This window comes from Enoplosus armatus, chromosome 12 (genome assembly GCF_043641665.1).
Source record: "Enoplosus armatus isolate fEnoArm2 chromosome 12, fEnoArm2.hap1, whole genome shotgun sequence".
Lineage (NCBI taxonomy): Eukaryota > Metazoa > Chordata > Actinopteri > Centrarchiformes > Enoplosidae > Enoplosus > Enoplosus armatus.
Window position 1 is genome coordinate 11491610 of NC_092191.1, and position 24033 is coordinate 11515642.

Here is a 24033-nt window from a genome sequence, read left to right on the forward strand (position 1 = left end):
GAGGTTTTGCCCTGTAACCTTGTGTTGTCAAACAGAAGGGCTTTAAGGATGCCTTTAAAGGATACTCAATTTTTAAATCTTAAATCAACCGTCAGGTCAGTTTGCTGTACGAATGGTGAAACAGGTTTTGCTTGCTGTAATCATCCGGTATGAACAGGAGAAATTATTACAGCAAGCAAAACCTGTTTCAACGTTCATATGAGCACCAGACTGTTGATTTAAGACAGATCTGTCATTTAACCTTTGTCATTCACATGTTAATGTCAAACATCAATTAATAAATAAAATATTCACATAAAATACACAGTTTAATTAACAAATCAATTTAATTCAAATCCAATTTTAGCATGTATTACCTGGTAACCACGAGCTACACAGAAGAGAAGATAAATTAAGATTTTGTCACTTTGTTTTGTTACTGGAAATGTTGCTTTAAAAGAAGTATACCAGGGGCAAATGTCACAAAACACATGGTATGACCCCACGAACACATACACACAAATGAATGCAAAATTTCATTTCAAATGAAAAGCTGTAATTGAAAGATTTCATGTGTATTTCATCCAAATCCATTGATACATTCTTGTGCCTTTAAAATAGTAACATACTGTATACTAGTTTAACTCCATTAAACTAGATTTAATGAAGACATTGTCTACTGACAGAGTGCACAATCCATTCATTATTTCACATAATTACTATCTGATTTAAGAGATTAAACAGGTCAGAGGACTTCCAGGTCCGGTATCGTGTCACAGTAAAAATATGTTAACTTAATTGACAGTGTCATGGCATTATCAATATCTTATAAATACATAAACACTTATATAAATACATAAAAGAATATTAAAGTGCTAATACAGCATTAAATAAAAATAAGCACCTACTACTGAAAGACTTGAGATCAGGTTTCATATAAAGCAGCAATTTAAAATGTGTGATAACTGACTTTTAAACATATCATAACAACAAGACAAACATGTCGTGTTACAGACAGAAACAAACTGCAGTACATTCTCTACAGTGGTGCAAATCGTTGAATAACACTCTTGACATAACGGTCACCATTCACATCTTTGCAACAAACTCCTCGGCCTAGAACAGAGGAAGAGATGAGATTAAAACAAAGGCAGACAACATTGTCATTCTTCTGAATATTGAAGTCATATCAGCATCAAAGTCAGTATCAAACAGCAGATCTATGTCTCTCTCTTTTCTATATTACAAAAGGAACTGCTACAAGATGAGACATCTGTCAGTTACAAGGTCAGTTTCATGTTTTCAGTTGTTGATTTAACAAATAGTGATTTAATATAGTTCAGCTGTGAGTCTGCTGTGCTCAGCCTTGAGCTTATGCAGTCTGTCATCTGACCTCCTCCTCACCTTCCTGTCTTCACTGGAATCTTTATTAACCAGGCCCTCGTCGCTGGCGGCCTGCAGGCTGTCGAAGGTGCCCTGCCTCTCCCGCTCCATCCCTGCCGAGGTGCTTTCCCTCCGTCGGTTCTTCCAGGACTCCATGATACCCTCCAGGCAGGCAAACTTAGTGTCAGTGGTGCAGGCATACATGCCAATAGGTACAGCCAGCACCATGGCTAAAACTATCACTATAATATGAATCAGCTTCTCCCTCTGTTCCATCTCAGTGATGTCAGTTCCTGTCACAAACACGATGCACTGGCCAGGACGTGGTGGCTGGTTCTTAAGGGTTACGCAGATTTCATATTTGGTAGCAGGAACCAGGTCAGATACGGCGTAAGTGTGAATCCCAGGGCCGATGTAGATCATTTCTTTCTTATCAGCGTCCGCGCGGCCAAAGTGGATGGTGAACCAGGTTTCAGCCGGGCGGTCCAAGGCGGCGAACCACTCAATGGAGATACCACGTACTGTCTGTTTGGCGATGCGGATGTCAATGTAGACATTTTCATCACCAGCAGCAGGTGGAGCCGGGAGGCCAGGGAGGAGCGACGACTGGGAGCCGCCAGGAGAGCGGACGTCCAGGAAGATGCTGACGGAGGAGTTTCCGATGAAGTTGACGGCAGTGCAGGTGTAGACGCCACGGTCAGCTGCATGGAGGGAGGGGATCACCAGGAGGGATCTGATGGTGTCTTCATCCACTCTTTCCTGAGACTCTGGGAGGAAAACAGGGAAATACAATGTCATTGTAAGGGACATGCAACCTTAGACAATAAAAAGCAAATTTTGTTCATTTATCTTAAGAATTTTTTCCATATGTCACAAAGTTGAGCACAAAACACCGTGAAGATACTGTACTGTAGGCAACTAACACTTATTTTCATCATCAATTAATCTGCCAATTACTTTCTCAATTATTCGAATAATCATTTGATCTCTAAAATGTTATAAAATAGTGAATAATGCCACAATCACAATTGTGTAAATCTAAGGTGACATGAACAAATTGCTTGTTTTGTCTGACCAACAGTCCAGAAACTAAAGATATTCAATTTACTATAACACAAAACAACCAAAAGAAGCAAATCCTCACAATTGAGAATCTTAAATGATTAAACAATTGTCAAAATAGTGGCCGATTATTCAACCGATCAACAAATGTTTAAGTTCTAATAAATATGTTTGAGGGATTGTCTAAAAGTATAAGGACATTGTAACGTATTACTTTTTGGGAAGTTTCACTGTCCATGCATATAATATGCACATAACAGGCAAAGTACGGCAAAAAAAATGTGTGTTTACTTACTGATATAGTTAATTTTTATTTGTGATCACACCAGTGTGACCAACTAATGGCTTTATTGATGTTCAATAAATCACTTTTTGTAACTTAAAGACCTAAATAAAGACCAATTCAATTCAATGCTTTAGATTCGTTATAAGCCATTAATAAGATAAGATGTACATGTAAGCTGTACATGTAGCTCCTTAATTCATCAAGAAGACCGCTGCAATGGACCATTTGACCTCAGATCAGCTGCAGAGTATCCAGAACAAAATGCATTTATTAGCAATTTATTAATATTTAAAAGAGCAGACTGAATGGATTACCTTACAAATCCTGTATTAAATGACGTATTATCATTTATAATTACAAATGCCTGACTAGCTTTCTCTGTTTGCTTATTAGCAAGTTTGACACACTGCTCTTTATCAATGATTCTATAAATGACATGATGACTAATGGGAGCTTTTTCACAACCTGGCAGCCAAAAGGATGTTGTTATTAATGGCTTATAACTGAACTATAAGTATTAATAAATTAGCCAGTATAAAGGGTGCCTAAAGTGTAGTGTGGATTTTAGTCTTATTCATTATTTTGATGACTACTTTTACTTCTACTTGTCATTATAAAGTATAAATGTATATAAAAGTACTTTTACTGGAGTTACAGCTACTCTCACCTCTAGTAAATAATGAGATAGGAGACTGTTAGCAACAGCAGTGGTGATAGTGGTAGCAGTGGCAGTGGCAGCAGCAGCCTGGTCGCTGTCAGTTTATGGTGGACTGGTTACTTGCAGTGATAAGCACTCCACTTTAAAGGTTAAGTCTAATGACGCAGATGTTTACTTGATTGCACAGTGGCCCAACACGGCTGACATTAGGTGCTGTAATCTCCAACACTCTTAATCAACACTGACGGTGCTGGTGCAGACTGAGAGAATCAGCGGTGATTATATCGCGGTGGGCCAATATCTAGATTTACTGATCTTTAAGGGGGTTATACGGGTCTGCGATTAAAATGTGCGTTTAAGTATCTAATTTACCACAAGATATCACTCGAGCTGGGCGTGCAGATGACATGCACTCTCTTACCATGAAATCCTCTGATTATCTTCAGGCCATATGTCCACCACACCGCGGGCTCCGGCCTGGCCTTGGCGAGGCAGCGCAAGGTGAGGTTTGCGCCCTGCGGCAGGCTGATGTTGGAGGACGGGGCGGTGACGACGGGCTTCGTGCACGCCTGCAGCTCTACCTCGTGGAAGAACTTGCCCGCCCTAAAGTCCGGCCCTGAGCAGGTCAAGTAGGAGTTCATCAGTATAATCGGGGGGCTGAGGGACCGGATGAACTCCACGAAGCCCTTCAGGCGGCAGTCGCACAGCCAGGCGTTGTCGTGGAGCGCGAGGACGACGTTCGGCCCGAAGGCGGTCGCCTCCCGCTCCTCCGTGCTCTGTAGTTTTTGGTAGAGAGGCCAGTTTTGGAAGACCTCCTTCGATATGACCGTAAGCCGATTGAAGGATAAGTCTAAGTAAGTCAGACCTGGCAAAAATTTTAAAGCATGCTCCGGCAGGACGTCCAGCTGGTTGTGCTTCAGGTCCAGGATCTTGAGGGCCGGCGTGTCCTCGAACGCTGTCCATGGTACTGAACGCAGCTTGTTCCCTTGCAGACGGAGCTCGGTCAAGTTCCCCAAACCCTCCAGACCCTTTGAGTTTATCACTGTGATGTCATTGAAGTTCAACCACAAGTTCTCCAAGGCGGGCGTTTTTGAGAAAGCCCCTCTGGGTATTTCAGTGAAGTGAGACTTCTCTATTCGTATCTTGGTCATATCATCTGGGAGGTAGTCTGGTATGGCCCCAAACGCGCTCTCCTCCATACATACCAGCGACCTATGATTCAAGGAAGAGTTTAAATGAACATTTGGTCACTGCAGCCTGATGCTTCATAAACACTGTTTACTAACATCAGAGCTGCAGACCTCAACCTAACATCTAAACGTTTTGTGACTTTTTTGAGACAGTGGCCTGTAAACTGTACGATTTTCCTTTAATCATCTTCATCTACCGCCACCCACTGACACAGTTACAAAGGTTAAAAATACCTCTGCCTTGGTGAAGACTGGACTATACCTGAAGTCGGGTCTTACCTTCCATTACGGTCTTCCACACAGCTGCACCCGCGTAAACATTGAGAATAAGTTCCACACGCCTGGATGTTAAACACAACTATAACTAGCAGGTAACAAATTATGTCCATAGTCCGCGAAAATTCCTAAAGTTGAGGACTACATTCGTGCTCAAGACATGCCGAGTGTGGCAGACGAGAGAAGCTTATTAAGCTTAATCCCTGACGTACAGTGTACTGAACAAGTGGCGTCTAATTCTTGGGAAAGACAGGTTGATTAGGCTAACACTGGACAGTGTCAATAGGGCTGACCTACTATACTGAGAAATCAACCTGTATGAAGTTGTAACTAATGTAACTAGTTATGTACTTATGCTTTATAGATCACTTATAAGACATTAATAAGAACACCTTTTGGGGTTGCCAATTTGGAAAAACTGGAAAGACTGGTTTCAATTTGGTAATAATGCAGTTATAAAAGTTGGCAAGCCGTTAATATATATATATATATATATATATATATATATGTTTTTCCAGAAAACAAGTGGTCCATTAGAGGGTCTTATTGATTAATTAAAAAAAAAAGAGCTAAAAAGAGGAATTTTTCACAATCTGGCAACCCAAAAGCTCTTATTGATGGCTTATAACTGATTTATAAAGCATTAGCAAATTATGTATTAACATTGACAAAGCCATTTTTACAACCCCTTTCTAAAGGTTGACTTATCACAAAGTGGCACCTTTAAGTCTCAGACCACCAGAGGTGGATGCTGATAGTCAAGAGTTGGCAAATCCACATGAATGAAACAATGAGTCCCCCTTGCTGAGTGGAAACCCAATTTGAAAATGGATCAATATGGTGAGATGAAAGTAGAGATATAAGAACACACAGTACCGCTAACTGGACACGTATATATAAAAGTTTATTCAACTATTTCCAAATAATATCACTGGAATGAATAGATCTACATTTAATGGGGTAATGATGCCTCTAAGTGGCACGAAACAGGTACATAGAGATATTTCAGTATGTGTCTCATTGCTGGGAATAGAAATCGTTTAACATTTATTTACAAAATGTCATAGTTCAGTCCTTTCTGTACTTCTCTCCAGCTCCAGCTTTTCTCCAGAGTGTTGAACCATGCCAATGTGTATATCTTCTCTGAGAACATATGACAGATATATACAGAGGCACAGACTTAACTGTATATGTAAGTGTACATCATCCAGTGAAGTATATACAAATCATACACGTACATATATGATATAAACAATGGAGTATCAACCGTTGAGTTCCCTTTTATGTCAGATCAGGTTGCAGAGGTTTCTTCGCTGGCCATGCAAGTGAGATGAAATATAAATTACAATGATTGTTACGCTCTTTCAGCTTTTGACGTGTTTTCTCTTACAGGCTTAGTGATAAAAACATTCTTTTAGACATAAAAGCATGAGTGTGTTTGAATGTCGTCTTACTATTAATGCATGGTTTCACTCTCTCTGCAAGAAACATGAAATATTCTACACATGTCTGGAAAAAACAAGTGAATTAAAATGTTAAATATTCTCTAAACTGATATTTCCATTATAGTGCAGCGTGCAAAAGTCCTTTGATAGAAGTTGGCTCTCTGTGGCGGCGGAGTTGGTGGCGTGATCCAGCGAGGAGGGACAGGAGGGGGGGAATCCCACGGTGTGGGCGTACGGGAGCGCGTGGGTGGGGGGCTGACGTCAGGATGTTGCTGAGGGTGAGAGTATGGGTAGTGATGGGGATATGGATGTGGGTGGAGATGAGGATGGGGGTGGTGATGGGGATGTGAATGGGTGTTGGGGTTTGGATTGGGACGTGGATGCGGGTGAGTGCGAGGAAGATGGCGTGCAGCAGGAGCCGGAGCTGGAGCATGATGTCAGCAGAAGTACTCGTTAGGCTGTCCCTCTATTTTAGCTGTGGCCTCAGAGTCCAGGCTGGAGCGGGCTGACAGCAGCCTGTTGGACTCCTCTGGGTTCAGTCTGTTCAAATACTCGCCCTCGAGCCCTTTGGCCTTTGTACCAGGCGACAGTGTTTCAAAGGTCACATATGAATCTTGGATGTCCTTGGATTTCTTTCCCCAGTACTTCTGAATGCGTCTCTTCAGCGCCCCACAGCACACGATGACAGTGAGCGGGACCGCGATGATACAGGCCACTGTGATCACAATCACATTAATCAGCCTCTGGGTGCCAGTGGCACTGGCTGCTTCATCAGTAGAAAATATCACACACTGCTCCTTCTTGGGGATCAGCCCCCTCACACACACACAGGCAATGTACTTGGTCCTGGGCACCAGCCCTTCGATGGTTACACGGTTCTGTCCCGCCCCAACATTGATCTTCCTCATGTCCCTCTCTCCAAACACAGCGTACAGCACACTAAATGCTGTTGTGTTCTTGGCCTTAGGGGCTCTCCAGTTCAGAGATATTGTATTGTCTGTGTCCCCCACCACCTTTACTGAGCGGACCACCCTGTCCGGGTCCTGCTGCAGCGACGAGGTGTTGGCAGCCAGGTTGCTTAGATTAGTCTTCTCCAGATCCAGCAGTGCATCTGGGTTGGAGGAGGTGACAGGCCCCGGGGTGGCTCTGTCAGCCAGGCTGTAACTGGTTAGTCCAGGATCAGGACCAAGATCAGGTGGTAGGCCTGGATCCAGGGCAGGCAGGGATGAAGGGGTAGAGGTTGGAACCACGTACCTGGCCACTAGTTTCTCCTGGTAGGCAGCTTTGCCCATCTGGTTGGGTTTCTTGACTTTGGCTTTCTTGTCACTGCTGGTTTGGTTCCCCTCTGGTTTTGGTGAGTTAGAGACAACGAGAGAAATGACAGCTTCAGCGTTCCCCGCATAGTTAGAGGCCTTGCAGATATATTTCCCCGAATCACGATAGGACACAGCTGAGACACTGAGGATGGACCAGGTGATTCCCTCCTTGGAGGTTTCCTGTTGGACTGTAGCGGCAGAGAGGGGAGAATGTGGTCGTTACAAAAGCACAACATATAAAAAAGAAAATTCAAATATGATAATGGCATCTGAAAAATATCCCCTTTCATAAATGCGCAAAGAGGCGCCAAGCAGGTGATTATACAATGCTGCACTGATCATCATCAGTGTTGCATAACTCACTGTTGTAGCCCAGCTGTCAGTCAGACTTACAACCTTACTATCTCCACTGATAGCTTTCTGTTTAATTAACAGCAGCACTACAGTGCAGACAAAAGCATCTTATCTCAGACACAACACAGAGAAAGACATTCAAATATGTGCTGACTCACCTGTTCCATTAAGAACTCGTCCATCCGTCCTGCGCCACGTCAGGTCTGGGATGGGGACTCCAATGGTCCCGCAGCGGAGCAGCACATTGTTCCCAACAGCGCTCCGGACTCGAGCCACAGCTGTGTGGATACGTGGGAGCTGACAGCGCCGCAGCTCTGCGTCACTGAACAAGACCCCCGATACACTCTCAGGAGCTGAACACCGGAGTCTTGTGTCAATGAACGCCACTGAGAGAGTGGGAAACTTCTGGAACTGCACCAGGTCGTAGAGCCGACAGTCACACACCCAGGGGTTGTCATGGAGACCTGAGGGTGAGGGTAAAAGTGAGGCTACAGGAGGAAGACGTGTGTCCAGCTGTGTGCAAAGTGATAGACCAGCCTGCAGATGGCCGGTGTGGATGTAAGGATGTTAATCCTGTAAGAGGATTAACATTTAATTCATAAATACATCATGACCATGACTACGGCAATGATGGTGGTAATGATGATGATGATGATGACGATGGTGGTGGTGATGGTGGTGATGATGATGATGGTGGTGGTGGTCTAGTGATCAAGGTCAGGTTTTGCTGCCATGTCACCCTCCTGTCCTTGACCAAAGCAGCGGCCCTTAGAGCTGAACCTAAAGAGTATGCGGATGGGTTGAAGAAAATGAGAAAGTGTAAAATGAACTTTGTATTTTTACTTGTATTCTAAACATGCAGTAGGTTATGAAGCGCAACAACACTGTGCATGCAGTTGTTCTAAATTTAAAGGCAAAAAAGACAAAACAACAACAAAAAAACAATCAGGCTCCTCCTACACTTAATTAAACCACATCCTTGTCTTCGGCTCTAAAGGGTCCTTTAGAGCAGAATGGGCCAAGGCACAAGCAAAAAGAGAGCAATTTTAAGTGCAAAGATTCTGAACAACTTACAATTTAGTCATGTTTTATAGGCCATAACCATGAGAATATGAATTCATCTTCAGAATCAGAATCAGAATCAGAAATACTTTATTGATCCCCGGGGGGAAATTGTACAGTACCGGTGCTCCCATTCCAGAGTAGAAATATAGCATAATTTAGAACTAAAGGTATGTACAAAATATAAAAATAAGAAATAGAAAATAAAAAATATACACATTTACAGTATTTAAGTGAAGTGAGGTAAAAAAAAAAAAAAATATATATATATATATATATATATACAATAACAATGTATATATATGTAAGGACGTGTTGCACTGTAGTGTATGACTATATATGTATTGCACTTGGTAACACTTTACTTGAATCCCCCTATTTAGCATTTATAAGCACTATATAAACATTACATAAAGGTTTTTGAACAAATAATGTAGTTGTAAGCAGATATAAGGATATTTTACAGTGTTTATTAATATACTGTATTTGTCAACAATTATAACTTCTCCTATGAACACACCATATATTATAACAACGGTTTTACTATGTTGTCATTATCTGTTTATACAGCAGGCTCCACTTATTGGTGTTCAGAGAAGGAGTTAAAGTTGTTGACAAATACATGAATAAATACTTATATCATTAAAGTATATTATAAACCATTTATTGAATGCTTATATACGGCCTATAAATTATAGGGGGGCTTAAAGTAAAGTGTTACCTTGGTCTTTAAATGCTAAATATGTTACATCGTTTTCCAATATCATCCAAATATGAATGGGGCAAACTACCACCGACCATCCCCTATCATAACTATATACATCAAATTATGTGTTGCTTGGCAACTGTTGTCCAGCTGCTGTCCATGTTGCTTTGCGCAAAGTTAACCAACACACTTTCCTGTACGAACAGTGTTTAACAGCGCCTTTAGGTATTTAAATGAAGGGTGACAGGAGGCTGGGAGTCAGGATGTCCCTTACCAAGTATAATTTTGGAGCTCTCTGGTCCTTGAACAGGTTTTGCCGCCAGCCAGGTGGACAGCACCTCTGCCGGCAGGGTCAGCAGGCTGTTGCTGGAAAGATCCAGGTAGGTGAGGTTCTTGATGTAAGAGGTGGCCTCCGCTGGCAGCGAGGTGAGCTGGTTGTTGTGCAAATCGAGAAGTCTGAGGCTGGGCATATCCATGAGAGATTCCCAGGGAAAGGCGGTGAGGGCATTCCCGTCCAGACGCAGCTCTTCTAGGTTGAACAGTCCCCGGAAACCGTCCGGGCTCAAGGCGGACAGCGTGTTGAAAGACATCCACAGGAATTCCAGACTGGAGAGGTAGTTGAAGGCTTCGCTTGGTATCCGCTGGATGGCCGTCTTCTCAATCCGCAGCTTGGACGTGTCAACGGGGAACCCGACAGGCACAAGAGATATCTCGGGATCATTGCAAATCACGCTCCTGAAAGGGAGATAAGTGACTTTGTGTTGACTTCCAAATCATCTGTCACTAATTACGCATTGAAGGACATTTACAACGTAACAAAGTAAATAAAAAAAGAATTAATCAATTAGCATTAAAGTCTAAGATGAAATCATGAGGACAACCTATGTGGTAAGTTCACAAGCCGCAAAAATGCTGTGGCTAATAATACCCAATCCATCCAAACTCGCCTAAAACGCATAGATGGGGAGGTTGAAAGTGCCTTTGAGAGATAATCCTGCATTAAATAAAATTGGACCGACATGCACTCCCTGAATTATCTTCTGTACACGTGTTCACCTCTATGCAAACATCTGTCCTCATGAGGACAAGACCTGTCCTGCTAAAAAGACGCGTCTGTGCGCACAACCCAGGACACATTATAGTGTGTTTTTGATATAAAATCGTTTTAATTTGGATGTCCTCCTTACCTGGCCTTTGATCCATCACTCAGGTTGTGGTAAAAACAGCTGCACTGCGACGGGCAAGAGCTCACTGGGGAGACAAGTTCACCTGTGGCCACGTAGAGCCCCAGGAGCAGGACGAGGAACATTTTGGCCCACTTTTACGCATACGCAGCTTGACTACATGCGCCCAGTTTGCGCCCACTGAAGTCAAACAGACTTGCTTTCTTCTCTCATTTACAGGAATATCATCCGCATGGCTTTGTCCCACCGCTTCGCTGTCCCATAGTGATCCGACTGCTATGAGTCCCGAGATAAAAAGGATAGACAAGGATTAGCGAAAGGACTGGCGTTCTTTTCATTTGGATGCGTATTGCATCCCGGAATCCGATAGGCTGCGCAGAGACGTCCCTATTTATTATCACAGAAAAACACTTCCGAAATGGTCATAATCCACAGTGATGTTTGGATTTTTTCTTTCCCTCAAATGTAGCTTGTTCATTTGAGCCCTGCCGTGACTGTTAATCTGTAAATGGGCAACACTATGTTTTACCACAAGGTGGCCCCTATATCATAGCCTGTGGCTCCTACCTTGGGGCCTGTCCACTCAACAGATGTTCACTTAACATTTTCTTAATCTGCCACAAAACAACTCATATCACTCAGGTCAGAAAGCAGATATATAGACTTGGATTTAAACTAAACAGCAATATTCAAATACATATTATTTTTTCATGCAAAATAAAATGACCCTGCTGGTGAATTAAATAATTTCACTACACAATGTCTCTCATCATAGACTACAAATCAGATTTTTTACACTCTGATTCCCCCTTTTGGCACTCCCATCCCATTTCATTCATTTCATTGATGTACCTACACATAAATTTCACTTTAGACTATTCATCAACAATAAACACAGTAGTATTTCTAACACAATTTGTTAGAATAAAACACTATAACAGTAAGGAATGAGTAACAATCATAAGTTTGAATGAAAGAGAGTAGTTTATAGGTTTCACCTCAGTAATCCATTTGGACAGAGTCCCACTACTCCCAAAACCTTTTGTTTTGCAATGTAGGTAAATACTACATGTGTTATTTGGCACCTGCTCACTGCCCCCCCCCCCCTTGTATTTCGTCACACTGGAAGTTCAGTGTTACACTTGGCTGGCACTGCAAAGTGTGCCGACTCCTGCTTAAACTGATGGTGAAACACACTTTTACACTTTTACAACTTGGCAGCGAGAGCCCACTTTACATCCGACCCACATTTATCCACAGAGCCAGGTCAAAGGTTTTAGTTTACAGGAACTGTTCAACAGAGATGAATAAATCTGATGAATAAATCTGATAGATTAATAAAAACAGATTAATAGAGACACAATAGTTACTGCATTTAAAAATCTTGAATATACTGTATGTGTGCTGTGATACTGATATATGAACTCCTCCTTTTTCCATCCTGAGTATCTGCCCTTTATTTTAGTTTTATTCTTACTTAATCCATTCGAGTCACAGGTCTTTCAGTGTGTATGGTTTTAGGACTGTGCAGGTCTGTACTGAGGCTCTAACCACGTTGAGTAATAATGTCCCCTCGTGTTGAAAAACCTAAACATTCCATATCACACTGCAAGTAGTTAATCTCTTTACTGAAGCCAATAAAGCCGTCCTTTTACATTGTATGAAGCAGAACACTGGACTTTATTTGATATGCAATGTCATTCTGAGTGTGCAAAAAACTCTCATGTGAACAGAGGTACTGAAGTAACATTTCTGGGCTAAAATAAAGGAAAAGTTGTCACATTACTTAGTTGTAATTACTTAGGGTTTGCTCCTGTGCACAACCACTTTCAGCAGAAAAAGTCAGCAAGAAAACGTCCAAATATTATTAGTATTGTATATTCATATCAGCATTTCTTTACACTTTTGAGATCATTTTTCCCCTATTTAGTCTGGAATTGGATACATTTGTAAAAGCATTAAATTGTTTTCAGTTCAGTGACCAATTTTAAGACTAAGCTAATTTAGCTAACAACTGCACACCTAAACTCATGGGGTCAACCAAGGACACAGGGATTTGTCTTTTTTTTTTCTTCAACATCATAAGACAAATGAAATTCAGCCGACTGACACAATGTTACTATGTTCCCACATAATCCCACATAGTTCAGTGGTTAGTTTTCTTATCATGGCCACATAAATCATCTGATACACAAATTCTATACAAAGTTAGTCATTTGTTTTTAGTAGGATGTGAAGTGTCCCAAAATAAAAATAAAAAAAGACAAATGGATCTTGACCATTTCTATATGATTAGCATAGCACTTAACACATTGTCATCTATATTTCCCAAGATTCCTGATCTTATAATCCTGAGACTGAGACAGACTTCAGCCACATAATATCAGGCTTGTGTCCCCTCGAGGCCCATGGCACGAAAAGCTGCAAATGATGTCGCAACTGAAACATGACGAATCCATCGTATGCTGGGGATGATGGCTGGATTTACATGTAATTTACACACTTGTTGATCAGCTAAAACCTGAATTGAAACAGGCTTTTATAGTGCACCAAGCACATGTTGCCCTCACCACACAGGAAACTCCAGACTGAATCAAGACTTGTTGTGTCTGCAGTTCCAAAAGTGCAATTTTGTTTTGTCCTCATGCCACAGTTTAATCTCTTGAGATCAGTGTGTCTATCAAAAGTTTTATTCCCTGCAAATAAATGACAACGCCGAAGTGTCCAGTTTCACATAGTTAAAACACAGTCCTGCCATATGGGGCAAAGAATAAAGATACAGATCAATACTCACATGGACCAATAATCACTTTGTGTCATTAATCAGCGAATGGACAGGGTTACTATGATGAACTGAAATACATCACATACATTTTACTGTAAGATAAACGGTGCATAAGTGGAAAAGCATCGATGCGCATATTTTGCCTGCAGATAAGAGACATGTCTTTAGATTAAGTCACATGTGTAGCTGTTTTTAACTCTGTGGCCTCTGGAAGCAACAGGAATCAAACACTCATGCAGAGCCTTTTGGCAAAAACACAAGAAGTCTGAGAATAATGGGATTATTCTTGTTGTGAATGGAGGAACTGGTTTGATGTCATGGTTGGAGGGTGTTGTTTTCTTATTAAATGAGTGTAGTTCTGATTGGCAGGAGGCTGGAGCTCTGCAGACACCTGTTGTGTCTCCTTAAAGCGACGCAGAGCAGCTGGCTGCATCAAACGTGTCGTCGTTTGACATCAGCGGCGGCTGCATCCTCACCGGGACGCAGACACACAAAAGGCTTGTTGTGCAACTAATTGAGGGCTTTAATGTTGCGGTGGGCAAATACGCATTAAGGGTTGCGGTTTGTGTGGTTATGTTCATTAAGACATTCCTGCACGGATTGGGGCGACAGAGAGAGGGGGGCTTTACATAATAAAGTGCATGCTTTTCACGTGAAATGCCCCTTTAAAAGCGGTCTCCCTCCACCAACACAGAGACACATTGTAAACGAGCGGACCGTGAGGAGTGAAAAGTCTGTGACAGCTGCTCTTTGTTGTGTCAAATCGGCTCCAGGATGGTCTCCTCTTACCCTTTACCGGATGGCTTCTCCGAGTTTGATGTGTTCTCCCTGGGATCTTGTCTGCTGGTGGAGGGTGAGTGTTTTCGCTTTTATGCTGGAATTCAGCCAGAATACTGCGAGGCTGCGAGGGCTACACCCGCTGTGTAAAGTTAACCTATGACAGGACCTGACGCAACGGGGTCGCTCACATTACTGTCACGTTGTGGAAGGTCTGCATAGCTTTCTCTTTACATTCGCGAATGAACGTTTACTCCTCGTCTGTAGGCAGAAGAAATGAGTGCGATGTTTGTAAAGAGCGTGTTTACTCTCTGAGATGTCACGGCGGTGCATGTGGCGCAATAAGCATCGCCGTGCGCACCGATTTCCATTCATCATTCATGATTGTGTGTGTTTGCTCCGCCAAAAGGTCTGCTGGGCTTCTTTTTAAACGCGGTGACAATCGTCGCCTTCCTCAAAGTGAGAGAGCTGAGGACCCCCAGCAATTTCCTAGTGTTCAGCTTAGCGATGGCTGATATGGGCATCTCCATGAACGCCACCATCGCCGCTTTCTCCAGCTTCCTAAGGTGAGTGTGATGTAACCACCCCCTTTCGTAATGTACATCAAGGTATAAAGGCCATACGTGGCCAAATGAAATGCAATGGGCAAATAACGCCGTTGACATTACTGGCTACCTGTCCTCGAGGTGAATAATCGACACGGAGAAGTCTAATCGATACAGGGAGGAACCATCGAAGCTGTGGAGTGGAGGGGGTGGGGCGGTCAATACGCTGCTAAAGCCTATGTCATAATGTGCAGAGGATTTTCAAGCTGTAATCAGGAGATGAGAGATGCTGCTCTCAGTGTGCATGAGTCCAGGGATTATATATATTATTATTGTTATTATTTATTTTTTAAATATATACAGACCATGGTCTGAAATAAGTAGATTGATTGATTGCAAGCTTTATTCCCATCAGTTTCAGTGTGTTTGGTCATGAATATAAACTGTTGTCGTTGTCATTTGTACCAATTCTTTTTTTTAGATTAATAATTAATTTATGCAACACACCCTCTGTCTCCAGGTACTGGCCTTACGGCTCTGACGGATGCCAGACTCACGGTTTCCAGGGCTTCATGACAGCTCTCGCCAGCATCCACTTTATAGCCGCCATCGCCTGGGACAGATACCACCAGTACTGCACCAGTAAGTTAGCACCTTCCTCCGTCCCTGCCCAGTAGGTAACGCAAATTACAACCAAATGCATTCTGCTTTCCCTCCCCTGTGGACTCACACACACATGACGCCCACACATACACTGAACAGGTTTTTGTTCTTGGCCTCCAGCTGGTCTTAAGACCTCCTGCGATTCTGAAGAGGCCAGCTGGTCAACAAGAGGCCTGTTGTCTTTAAATTTGCCACTGACCGTTCTAATGAGCGAATATGCTGTTAAAATAAACAGAGCCGCTGTTACACACAGATAAGCAAATGGTGTTAAAACTGTGACCTGGCGGGGCTCAAGTGTTAGTAGAAACCCCTTTTCTTTTTATGGTAGTTGGTAACACTGATGAAATCAGCCCTGCTGCTATTTTTAGCCATCGTTAATAGAAAGAAGAGGAAGTGACTCAACACCTAACCTGCAGTGGTATTTTACTTATTTACTGTGGTGGTTATTGTGCTGGTGCTGGTCACTCTGGTATAAACATGTTAAAACAAAGTGCTTCAGCAGCAGTGTGACCTTTTACCAGACTGAGAAAAAACATGTAGTCAAGCACACAGTCATATTGATCAAGGTGTTAAAAAAAAAAAGTAATGATGACCTTTTACCTTGTTCTTTTCAGGGACAAAGCTGCAGTGGAGCAGCGCCATCACTCTGGCTGTGTTTGTCTGGCTCTTCACTGCTTTCTGGTCCGCCATGCCCCTCATTGGCTGGGGAGAATACGACTACGAGCCCCTCAGGACCTGCTGCACTCTGGACTACAGCAAGGGAGACAGGTACCGTATATATACATACACTCTTCACAATGCTATCAGGATATATGTAGATGTCTTTGCATTCTCTACCCCTCGTAGTTCATACTGTTTTTACAGCCTTTTGTGCATTTTTCTCTCCACAGAAACTATGTGTCCTACTTGATCCCCATGAGCATCTTCAACATGGCCATCCAGGTGTTTGTTGTCATGTCCTCTTACCAGTCCATTGCACAGAAATTCAAGAAGACTGGAAACCCCAGGGTAAGTAAAAAAAAATAAATTAAAAAAAAAAAACCCACCCAAAATGCCCCAATTCAGAAGTATAAAGTGATGTATTTGCACACGCTGAGATTTCAAATTCAAACTGACACACACAGAGACAGACTGGCTGGTTTTTCTACAATTTAATTACATGCTTGAGACAGAGGAATTTAGAAGTGACTCTGAAATGAAAGACACTGGCAGTTGTAACTAACAGAAAAATTATACCTAATGCACAAATCCTTACAAATATGCAATCCATGGAAAGATTCTTCCTGCTTTGAAGTCACCCATTGGAAGGAATCAGAGGAATTCACCTTATATTGACATGTATTTAATCTCTTCCTGGTATGAGCACAACGTCCTCACGTGGTCCTTATTCAGAGTAACGAATGAATGTGAATGGGGAGCATGCAGGCTGTGACATATATAGGTCATTGCCACGGGGGGAAGACCGAGTGCTTCAGTTGGGAATGCGGACAGTAGCTGGTGTGCGGTGAAAAGAACAATGTATCCGTGAATAGCGAGTTCAATAGTGGAGTTCCTCAGGGGCTGAATCAGGTTGCCTCACTTTACGTTGCATAAGCCCATTACTCACAGTCATCGGAGTTGGCCTGAGACACTTTCATGACATGCACGAAGGCTGCAGAGTAGAGACACCAAGCTTTCCACCAGAACAACTGAATTATGTAATGTCTGTAACTGTAATATAGAGTCACACACTGACATGTACGCCATAAATAGGATTGTCCGGACGTCTCCCATGGCCAAGAAGTGGTGAGAGGTTGTGTCTGATGTTGCTTTATGAATATCTTTAAATGTTTCGTCAGGTCAGGACTTGTTCCAGTGAGGCACTCAGCACAAACTCATGCTGTGCAGCCAAACTTCCTTCAAATTCAAACCAACAGAACTTTATTTTAAATTCTAGAGGGGATCCCAAAGTTTCCAAAGATGCCAAATATGTCAGGTTGAGTTTTGAGGAAATGTGTATAAAATGATGCACAAAACATCAAGAAATATTAGCCATAAAAACATGAAGTTATGGGTTTGACTTTCACTTGGCATAAATATCATAGAGTTTCAATGCAGATACAGAATATATGCGATACTGTCAGATAGCGTGGAATCAAACAATATTTCCAACCTTAAAGCTACTTAAGACGTGAAAAGGGAGAGAAACTGTATGTTAAGGGGTTAAATTTCACTCTCTGCATGTGTAAACTCTGACTCAGAATAATGCCTACTTTGACCCCTGGATTACAGCAATTTGCCCCTTTACTCGCTAGCTGTTTCCTAGCCAAGCATGATTGATCTTAACACAGATACTGTTTTTCTCCCAGTCGTGATCCCAGGCGTGTGACTTGCCCCCAAGCAAAAAACCTCATGACACAAGTCTCCTTCACTCATTACAGTTGATCATCATTCTTGTTCTGATCCCCTCTCTCTTTCTCTCTCTCTCTCTCTCTCTCTCTCTGTTTTCTCCACTTTTCATTCCTTTCCATGTTTGTCCTGCCTTGCTCTGCCTCTCTCTCTCTCTTTCCTTTCCCCTCTGCAGTTCAACCCCAACACTCCTCTTAAGACTATGCTGCTCTGCTGGGGCCCCTATGGCATCCTGGCTTTCTACGCTGCTGTGGAGAACGCCAACCTGGTCTCCCCCAAGCTCAGGATGGTAAGGACAGCCAAGACCATACATGCACACAAAAATGCTCCACTGTAATTCAAACATATTAATGTATATATATATTATCATGCAGCTAGTTTAAGATGCTCACGGTCATGCTCAAGTCCCTGTGTGTAGAATATGAAGATTTTCACCAGGATTGTCTCATTTTCATCAATTATCAGAATACTTTGATATATAACATACACATAAAGCCGTAACATATTGGCTTCAATTAATTTAATTAATTAGCTGAACAGGCAGTTCTGCTTGATAACTGTATTTTAGTGCATTTTCATGAATCTTTTAGGCACTAACAACCGTGTTGTGCTTGCACCTGTCTCTGCAGATGGCTCCTATCCTGGCTAAGACCTCTCCCACCTTCAATGTCTTCCTGTACGCTTTGGGAAATGAGAACTACAGAGGAGGCATCTGGCAGTTCCTCACCGGGGAAAAGATTGATGTGCCTCAAATTGAGAACAAGTCCAAATAAACTAAGCATGCATAATTACACACAGTATCTGTCCTGGTGGTTTCTCGCAGGTACCTTGATGTTTCTGTCTGTGAGTGTACGTGAGTGTGTTTGTAAACCTTTGTTTCTGCTGTTGTATTTCGTAAAGGATTTTGTCAACCAAAAAGTATTGTAAAATTGGAAAAAGAAAATATTACAGCTTTCAAGCTGCTGAAAAGTTAACAAAACTGAACATGTCCAAACAATGCAGTCGTGCAGTAGTAGTTCATTGTGCCACATAGTAAATGCAACGAAAACAAACAAACATTGGACTTGGCTACTTCTGTAACAAACATGTGATTTCTCTGGTTTTCTCAGGTCAATGTGAAATATAATGTAATTTCTTTCATTAAGTAAGGGATGCTGACGGTAAACAGAGACATCCTTGATGTCAAAATATTCAATTAGTTTCAATTAGTTTCAAGACTTAAAATACAAACGGTCGTACAAAGACAGTCATGTAAGGAGCTTGAAATAGATATTAAAAAAAAAAGTTATGACAGAGACGTCCTGTAACAGACTGATGAGGTTGACTGGTGACCTCTCTGGGCCTGGAGACAAACTCAGGAGGGGGTCCTTCCTTGTTTATTGCGTCTGTCATTGAAATGTGAAAGTGTCGTGCATGCCACTGATGTCTCATCATGCCCTGTAAGGTCAGGAGGGATCTCTGTATCCAGAGTAGAACTGCACTAATCCTCTAAACAAGAGGACCATTCTTCAACACACAGCCCCCACGACAAGTTAGAGATTAGTCGGTGGCTGTAGATTAACAAGACGTGCTTCTCGCCTCCAGATTTGCATATGAAATAAAGACAGAAGTCTGTGCGATGCTTAAATAGCATCAAAATAAGACAAGTCAGAATTAATTATTGCATTTAAATGATATATTTATATTAGGCTTTAAAATTTAATAAGCTACGACTGATCCTTAATGTTTTGGAAATCCCTTCTATGACTGAGACACTATTTAATTTACCTATTAAAGATCAACATAATAATAATAAGTATAATAAGAATAATAACAAATTATACAAATATTATGCTTCTTCACATATGATTTTGTTTCCTCACAAGCCTTACCTTAGAAACAGGGCATTACTTTTTACTATTGTCTAGACAATACACAATAACATACTGGTTATCATATAATCAATATTCTTACAGTAGGTTTCAAAAACCAAGTAGTCCACACTTGTGGTATCATTCTAATGTAGCATATGATGAAGAGTATAATAAGGAATGTTATCAGCATACAACATGTGATTAGACTTTGGTCAGAGTGAAGTGTGTTTCTAAACTGAATAATAACAGCTAATAGTGGCCAGCTTTTAAACATATGGGATCCTTTAACAGACCCATTTTCTTTACTGTGTTGCATGCATGTGATTCATGACATCATGATGTAAACCCTCAACAGCACAAACAGGCATATTCACACCCTAACTCTTCCATGTAAATGGATGAATAGCTTAAGTGTGAAGTTCTTTGAAACCCTTAAAGATTAGGTAGTGGTGAACATCTGGACTCCAGATGTTAGGAGACCAGATGACAATTATTGTATTCTGTACAATGTAGTAATATATAGATTTTGTGTAGTTATTGGTCCCTACAAAATCCTGTAAACTTCCTTTTACATACAAGTTCATATATTATTTTTTTTAAATTCAGTCCATACGCTGTTTAAAATTTACAGAAAGTTAACCCTTCACAGAGTGATTAAGATCAGCCATTCTTGGATAATTAATAAAGGATTAAAACTGTCCAGACTCTTTGTCTTTTTGTCTTTTTTGTGTTATTCATAGTCAGAAAAGCTGCAGGATCCATCTAATGCATGTTAACCACTATTACTAAATAAGATAATGCTTCAAAATATCCACAGTGCTAGTGGCAGTTCAAATGGCATTGATGTGTGCAGTGGCAGAAAGTTTTCACTTAACCACAAAGTGCTTGTACTCTACTAAGTAGTTCCATTTTATAGTATACACTACTCCACTACACAATGAGGGAAATATTGTACTGTTTACTCCACTACATTTGTTTGACAGCTCTAGTTACTTTACAGATTCAGATTATCAATACAGAATATAATCTATAGATAAATTATGATGTATTGTTTTACAATGTGGTATTTACTAGGAGATCTGAGTCTTTCCACCACTGGATGTCTGTCAGTGCAATTAAAGCAAAGTAGACGTTCAACCAGCATGATGAAGATGACACCCAGGGGTTACAACATACAGTAGAAGCCCCCAGTTGGTGTTTCTAAGCAGATTAATTGACGACAGCCTGTCAGCAGAGCGAGTCGTTGCATAATTATGCGGTAATGACACATGTGCAGCGGGCAAACCCGGCCCCTGTTGTCATCAGCATCATTCTCATTTATTCCAGCTAATTCAGTCATCTGCATGAAAACACTGCGGACTAGACGTTTCAGATGTCATGAAATTCACTCGAAGTAAGGATTAAATGTGCTGCGTGCATCAGTCCTCTGCAGATTATTTTCATTATAAATCAATACAAATCTTCCACCAGAACCTTCATGACATGAACATCGAAGTCCCCAGACACTGACGGACATATGGGGCCGTCATCTGGTGGGAAGAGTTACTCTGACCCCACTTCCTAAACCACTGCAGGCCAACATGATCAACTGCCAACACAAATGGACTTTCAAAGAACATTATGCAATAAATAATTACGATAAACTTGACATCAAAGTAAAAAAAGTACCATCTATCTCTAGAGGTTTTCCTCCTCTTTCTTTGTTTATTATTTATCAAAATGACAAAGCATCATTGCCTGAGCAATTTATCAAATAAGATGTACATTCAGTTTCAGTTTATCCCAAATTAGCATATTATCATTGTATATTTGTCCAATGGTCTTATATAATGGTCCTATAATGGTCTTATTACATCTGGGCCATTTAAACTGAACATCTTTGGAAAGTCCTCTGAATGTGATATAAGATATAAGGTAATTCAGTAGGTCAGTTATCCTGATCAATGTTGGCATGGTTGTGGGAGCAGGAAATCTTTGTTACATCTATTGTGGGAGTGCCCAGAGGTGTTTTCTTTCTTGATGAACTGGAAAGAGCACAAACAATCCTGCTTTGCAACAAGTAACTGGTTGGAGGACCGTCTTGATCTGTTAAACATGGAGAGAGCAGCAGTCTTCCTGCCCGAGAGGCCACTGGGACGGGAACTTCATGTAAACACATCATGTAACATAGCCTTTACCGTATTATCTTATCAATTGTTCTGTATGCATTCCCCTCCTCTTGTCCTTATTGTGACCGTGTTTGTTTCTTCTGTTTGTAATATATATAAAGTCTTAATTATTATAATATAATATTACAATACTATACATTTCTGTGTTGTTTATCAAATAAATGTTTATGGAAAACGGTCTTCAATAAAGGTGGTTCATTATTTACACCTATTTTGTGGTAGAGTAGCACTCTGAACACCTGATGTATTAGTGGAAGGTATTACTTTACTGTATTAAAAAATACTTTTTCTCTCTTCATAGAGTTTCACAGTATCTGATGATGATTTGACGTCAGATGATGTCCACAGATTAATTATTTAAACCACACTGTCCAGAGATTTACGTCAAATAACTGCTGGATTATGTTATAGTTTGAATCCAAATGTCTGGCAGGAGACCACGGTTTTTGTTTTTTTCATCGGCTTTCCCTCTCTTACAATCAAACATATTCAGGTACTTAGAGTTCACTGAGGATTATGTCTGGTCAACCAGTGAAGTTTTCATATGGGCTTTTTGAGAGGATTACTCAGCAACATGACCAGGAGTGCAGGAGACAGAGAAAATCAAAGAGACTGTTCCAGAAAGAAAGAAGTTGTTCTATGAATCAGCATTCCCCTGAGCAATGAGGGAGAAAACCAAAAAAAAGCAAAACACAGGATAATACTGGTAACCAATCAACAACAAGCTACAGATCATGTGATTTTTGTACAGCTGCTCCCTGCACCATCAGCCTTGCAGTGAATTCTGATCTTAGGTTTGGAGAATCAGCTGACTCTGGAAGTAAATAGCATGCAGTTAACTTACTTGTTAATGTAATGTTGTGCTGTATTACCTAACTGTTGAACAGCTGCTAGAATTGGAGGAAGTTGAACAAAATGAAGACAAGGATTAGGAACATCTGTAACTGAAAAGAAAATACATGTTAGGCTACAAATACCACATACTGTGGGAATAAAGCTAATATTTAACTCAAGAAGACACATCATTAAACAATAACTGAGCTTGAGTAACATTTTTTTAAAGAAATGTGGATGGTAACTGAGACAAAACAAAATGCTAAACACAAACTGAATAGTAAGTGTTTTGAATGGGATTTTGACTGAACAAACAAACATGAATTGAGATTTGAAAATGTTTAAATAGCGACAAATAGTGTGTTCTCACCCACTTTGTCAAACACACAGTCCTAATAGTGCTAAGTTTTTTCGTGTGAATTTGGCTTGTTAAACATACACACAGACCCAAAAATGTTATTTGAATAAACTTAAAAATTTAGTTACAAGGTAGAAAGTAATATTTTTTCTCTGTCTTAAAAACAGGACCAACAGCCATGCTAATGGCTCTGTGAGGCTGTACATAAGCACAGTGGTGCTCTGAGCTGAAAGCTAACATCAGCAGTCTAACACGCTAGCAACTACAATGGTAGCACATTGATGTTTAGCTGCTGTAATGTTTACCTTCTTAGTTTAGCATCCAAATTATCACTAAATACAGTGTACAGCTGAGGCGGTTGGACATGACTTTTTATCGCAGCTTTTTGTTCATGGCTAAAAATAACTATTTCACTCTGTTATCTAAGTATCTCAACTTTCTAGCACTTGAAGATGTCAAAACAACTCAGATAGATGACATGAACATGCAACGCTTATGCTACAGTTAACTCAAAGTAGCAAAGACATACAAAATAAAAGATGTTGCAGCCATCCCCAGTTTCCCTAACCGGCCTTATTCTGAATCCTTCTTGTGTACAGAATCCCTCTACTGCTCAGTGAGTGGTGGAATAAAGAGTCTGCCCTCCAACCAGGAGCACATTATTTTGCCTGATCAATGCCACTTCCTCTGCATCACCATCTTTGGTAGAATCAGACTGTGAGCCCAACACCTTGTGATTGACCTCGGGCCCACCCGGGCGC

General features: G+C 41.2%; 3 protein-coding genes across 3 annotated transcripts; 1 reads left to right on the top strand and 2 right to left on the bottom strand.

Moving 5' to 3' along the window:
• Positions 1-1308: 1308 nt before the first annotated feature.
• On the bottom strand, positions 1309-4947 carry lrit2 (leucine-rich repeat, immunoglobulin-like and transmembrane domains 2). The gene is made up of 3 exons (XM_070916454.1): positions 4838-4947; positions 3790-4580; positions 1309-2129 (listed from the first exon to the last, which is right to left on the bottom strand). Exons 1-3 carry the CDS (start codon positions 4945-4947, stop codon positions 1309-1311), a joined length of 1722 nt encoding a protein of 573 aa, XP_070772555.1.
• Positions 4948-6716: 1769 nt separating this feature from the next.
• Positions 6717-11026, bottom strand: lrit1a (leucine-rich repeat, immunoglobulin-like and transmembrane domains 1a). The gene is made up of 4 exons (XM_070916266.1): positions 10905-11026; positions 9992-10452; positions 8108-8413; positions 6717-7783 (listed from the first exon to the last, which is right to left on the bottom strand). Exons 1-4 carry the CDS (start codon positions 11024-11026, stop codon positions 6717-6719), a joined length of 1956 nt encoding a protein of 651 aa, XP_070772367.1.
• Positions 11027-14460: 3434 nt separating this feature from the next.
• rgra (retinal G protein coupled receptor a) lies at positions 14461-18832 on the top strand. The gene is made up of 7 exons (XM_070916312.1): positions 14461-14539; positions 14873-15029; positions 15529-15650; positions 16286-16439; positions 16562-16679; positions 18235-18348; positions 18689-18832. The coding sequence occupies exons 1-7, from the start codon at positions 14461-14463 to the stop codon at positions 18830-18832; spliced, it is 888 nt and encodes a 295-aa protein (XP_070772413.1).
• The last annotated feature ends 5201 nt before the right edge of the window (positions 18833-24033 follow it).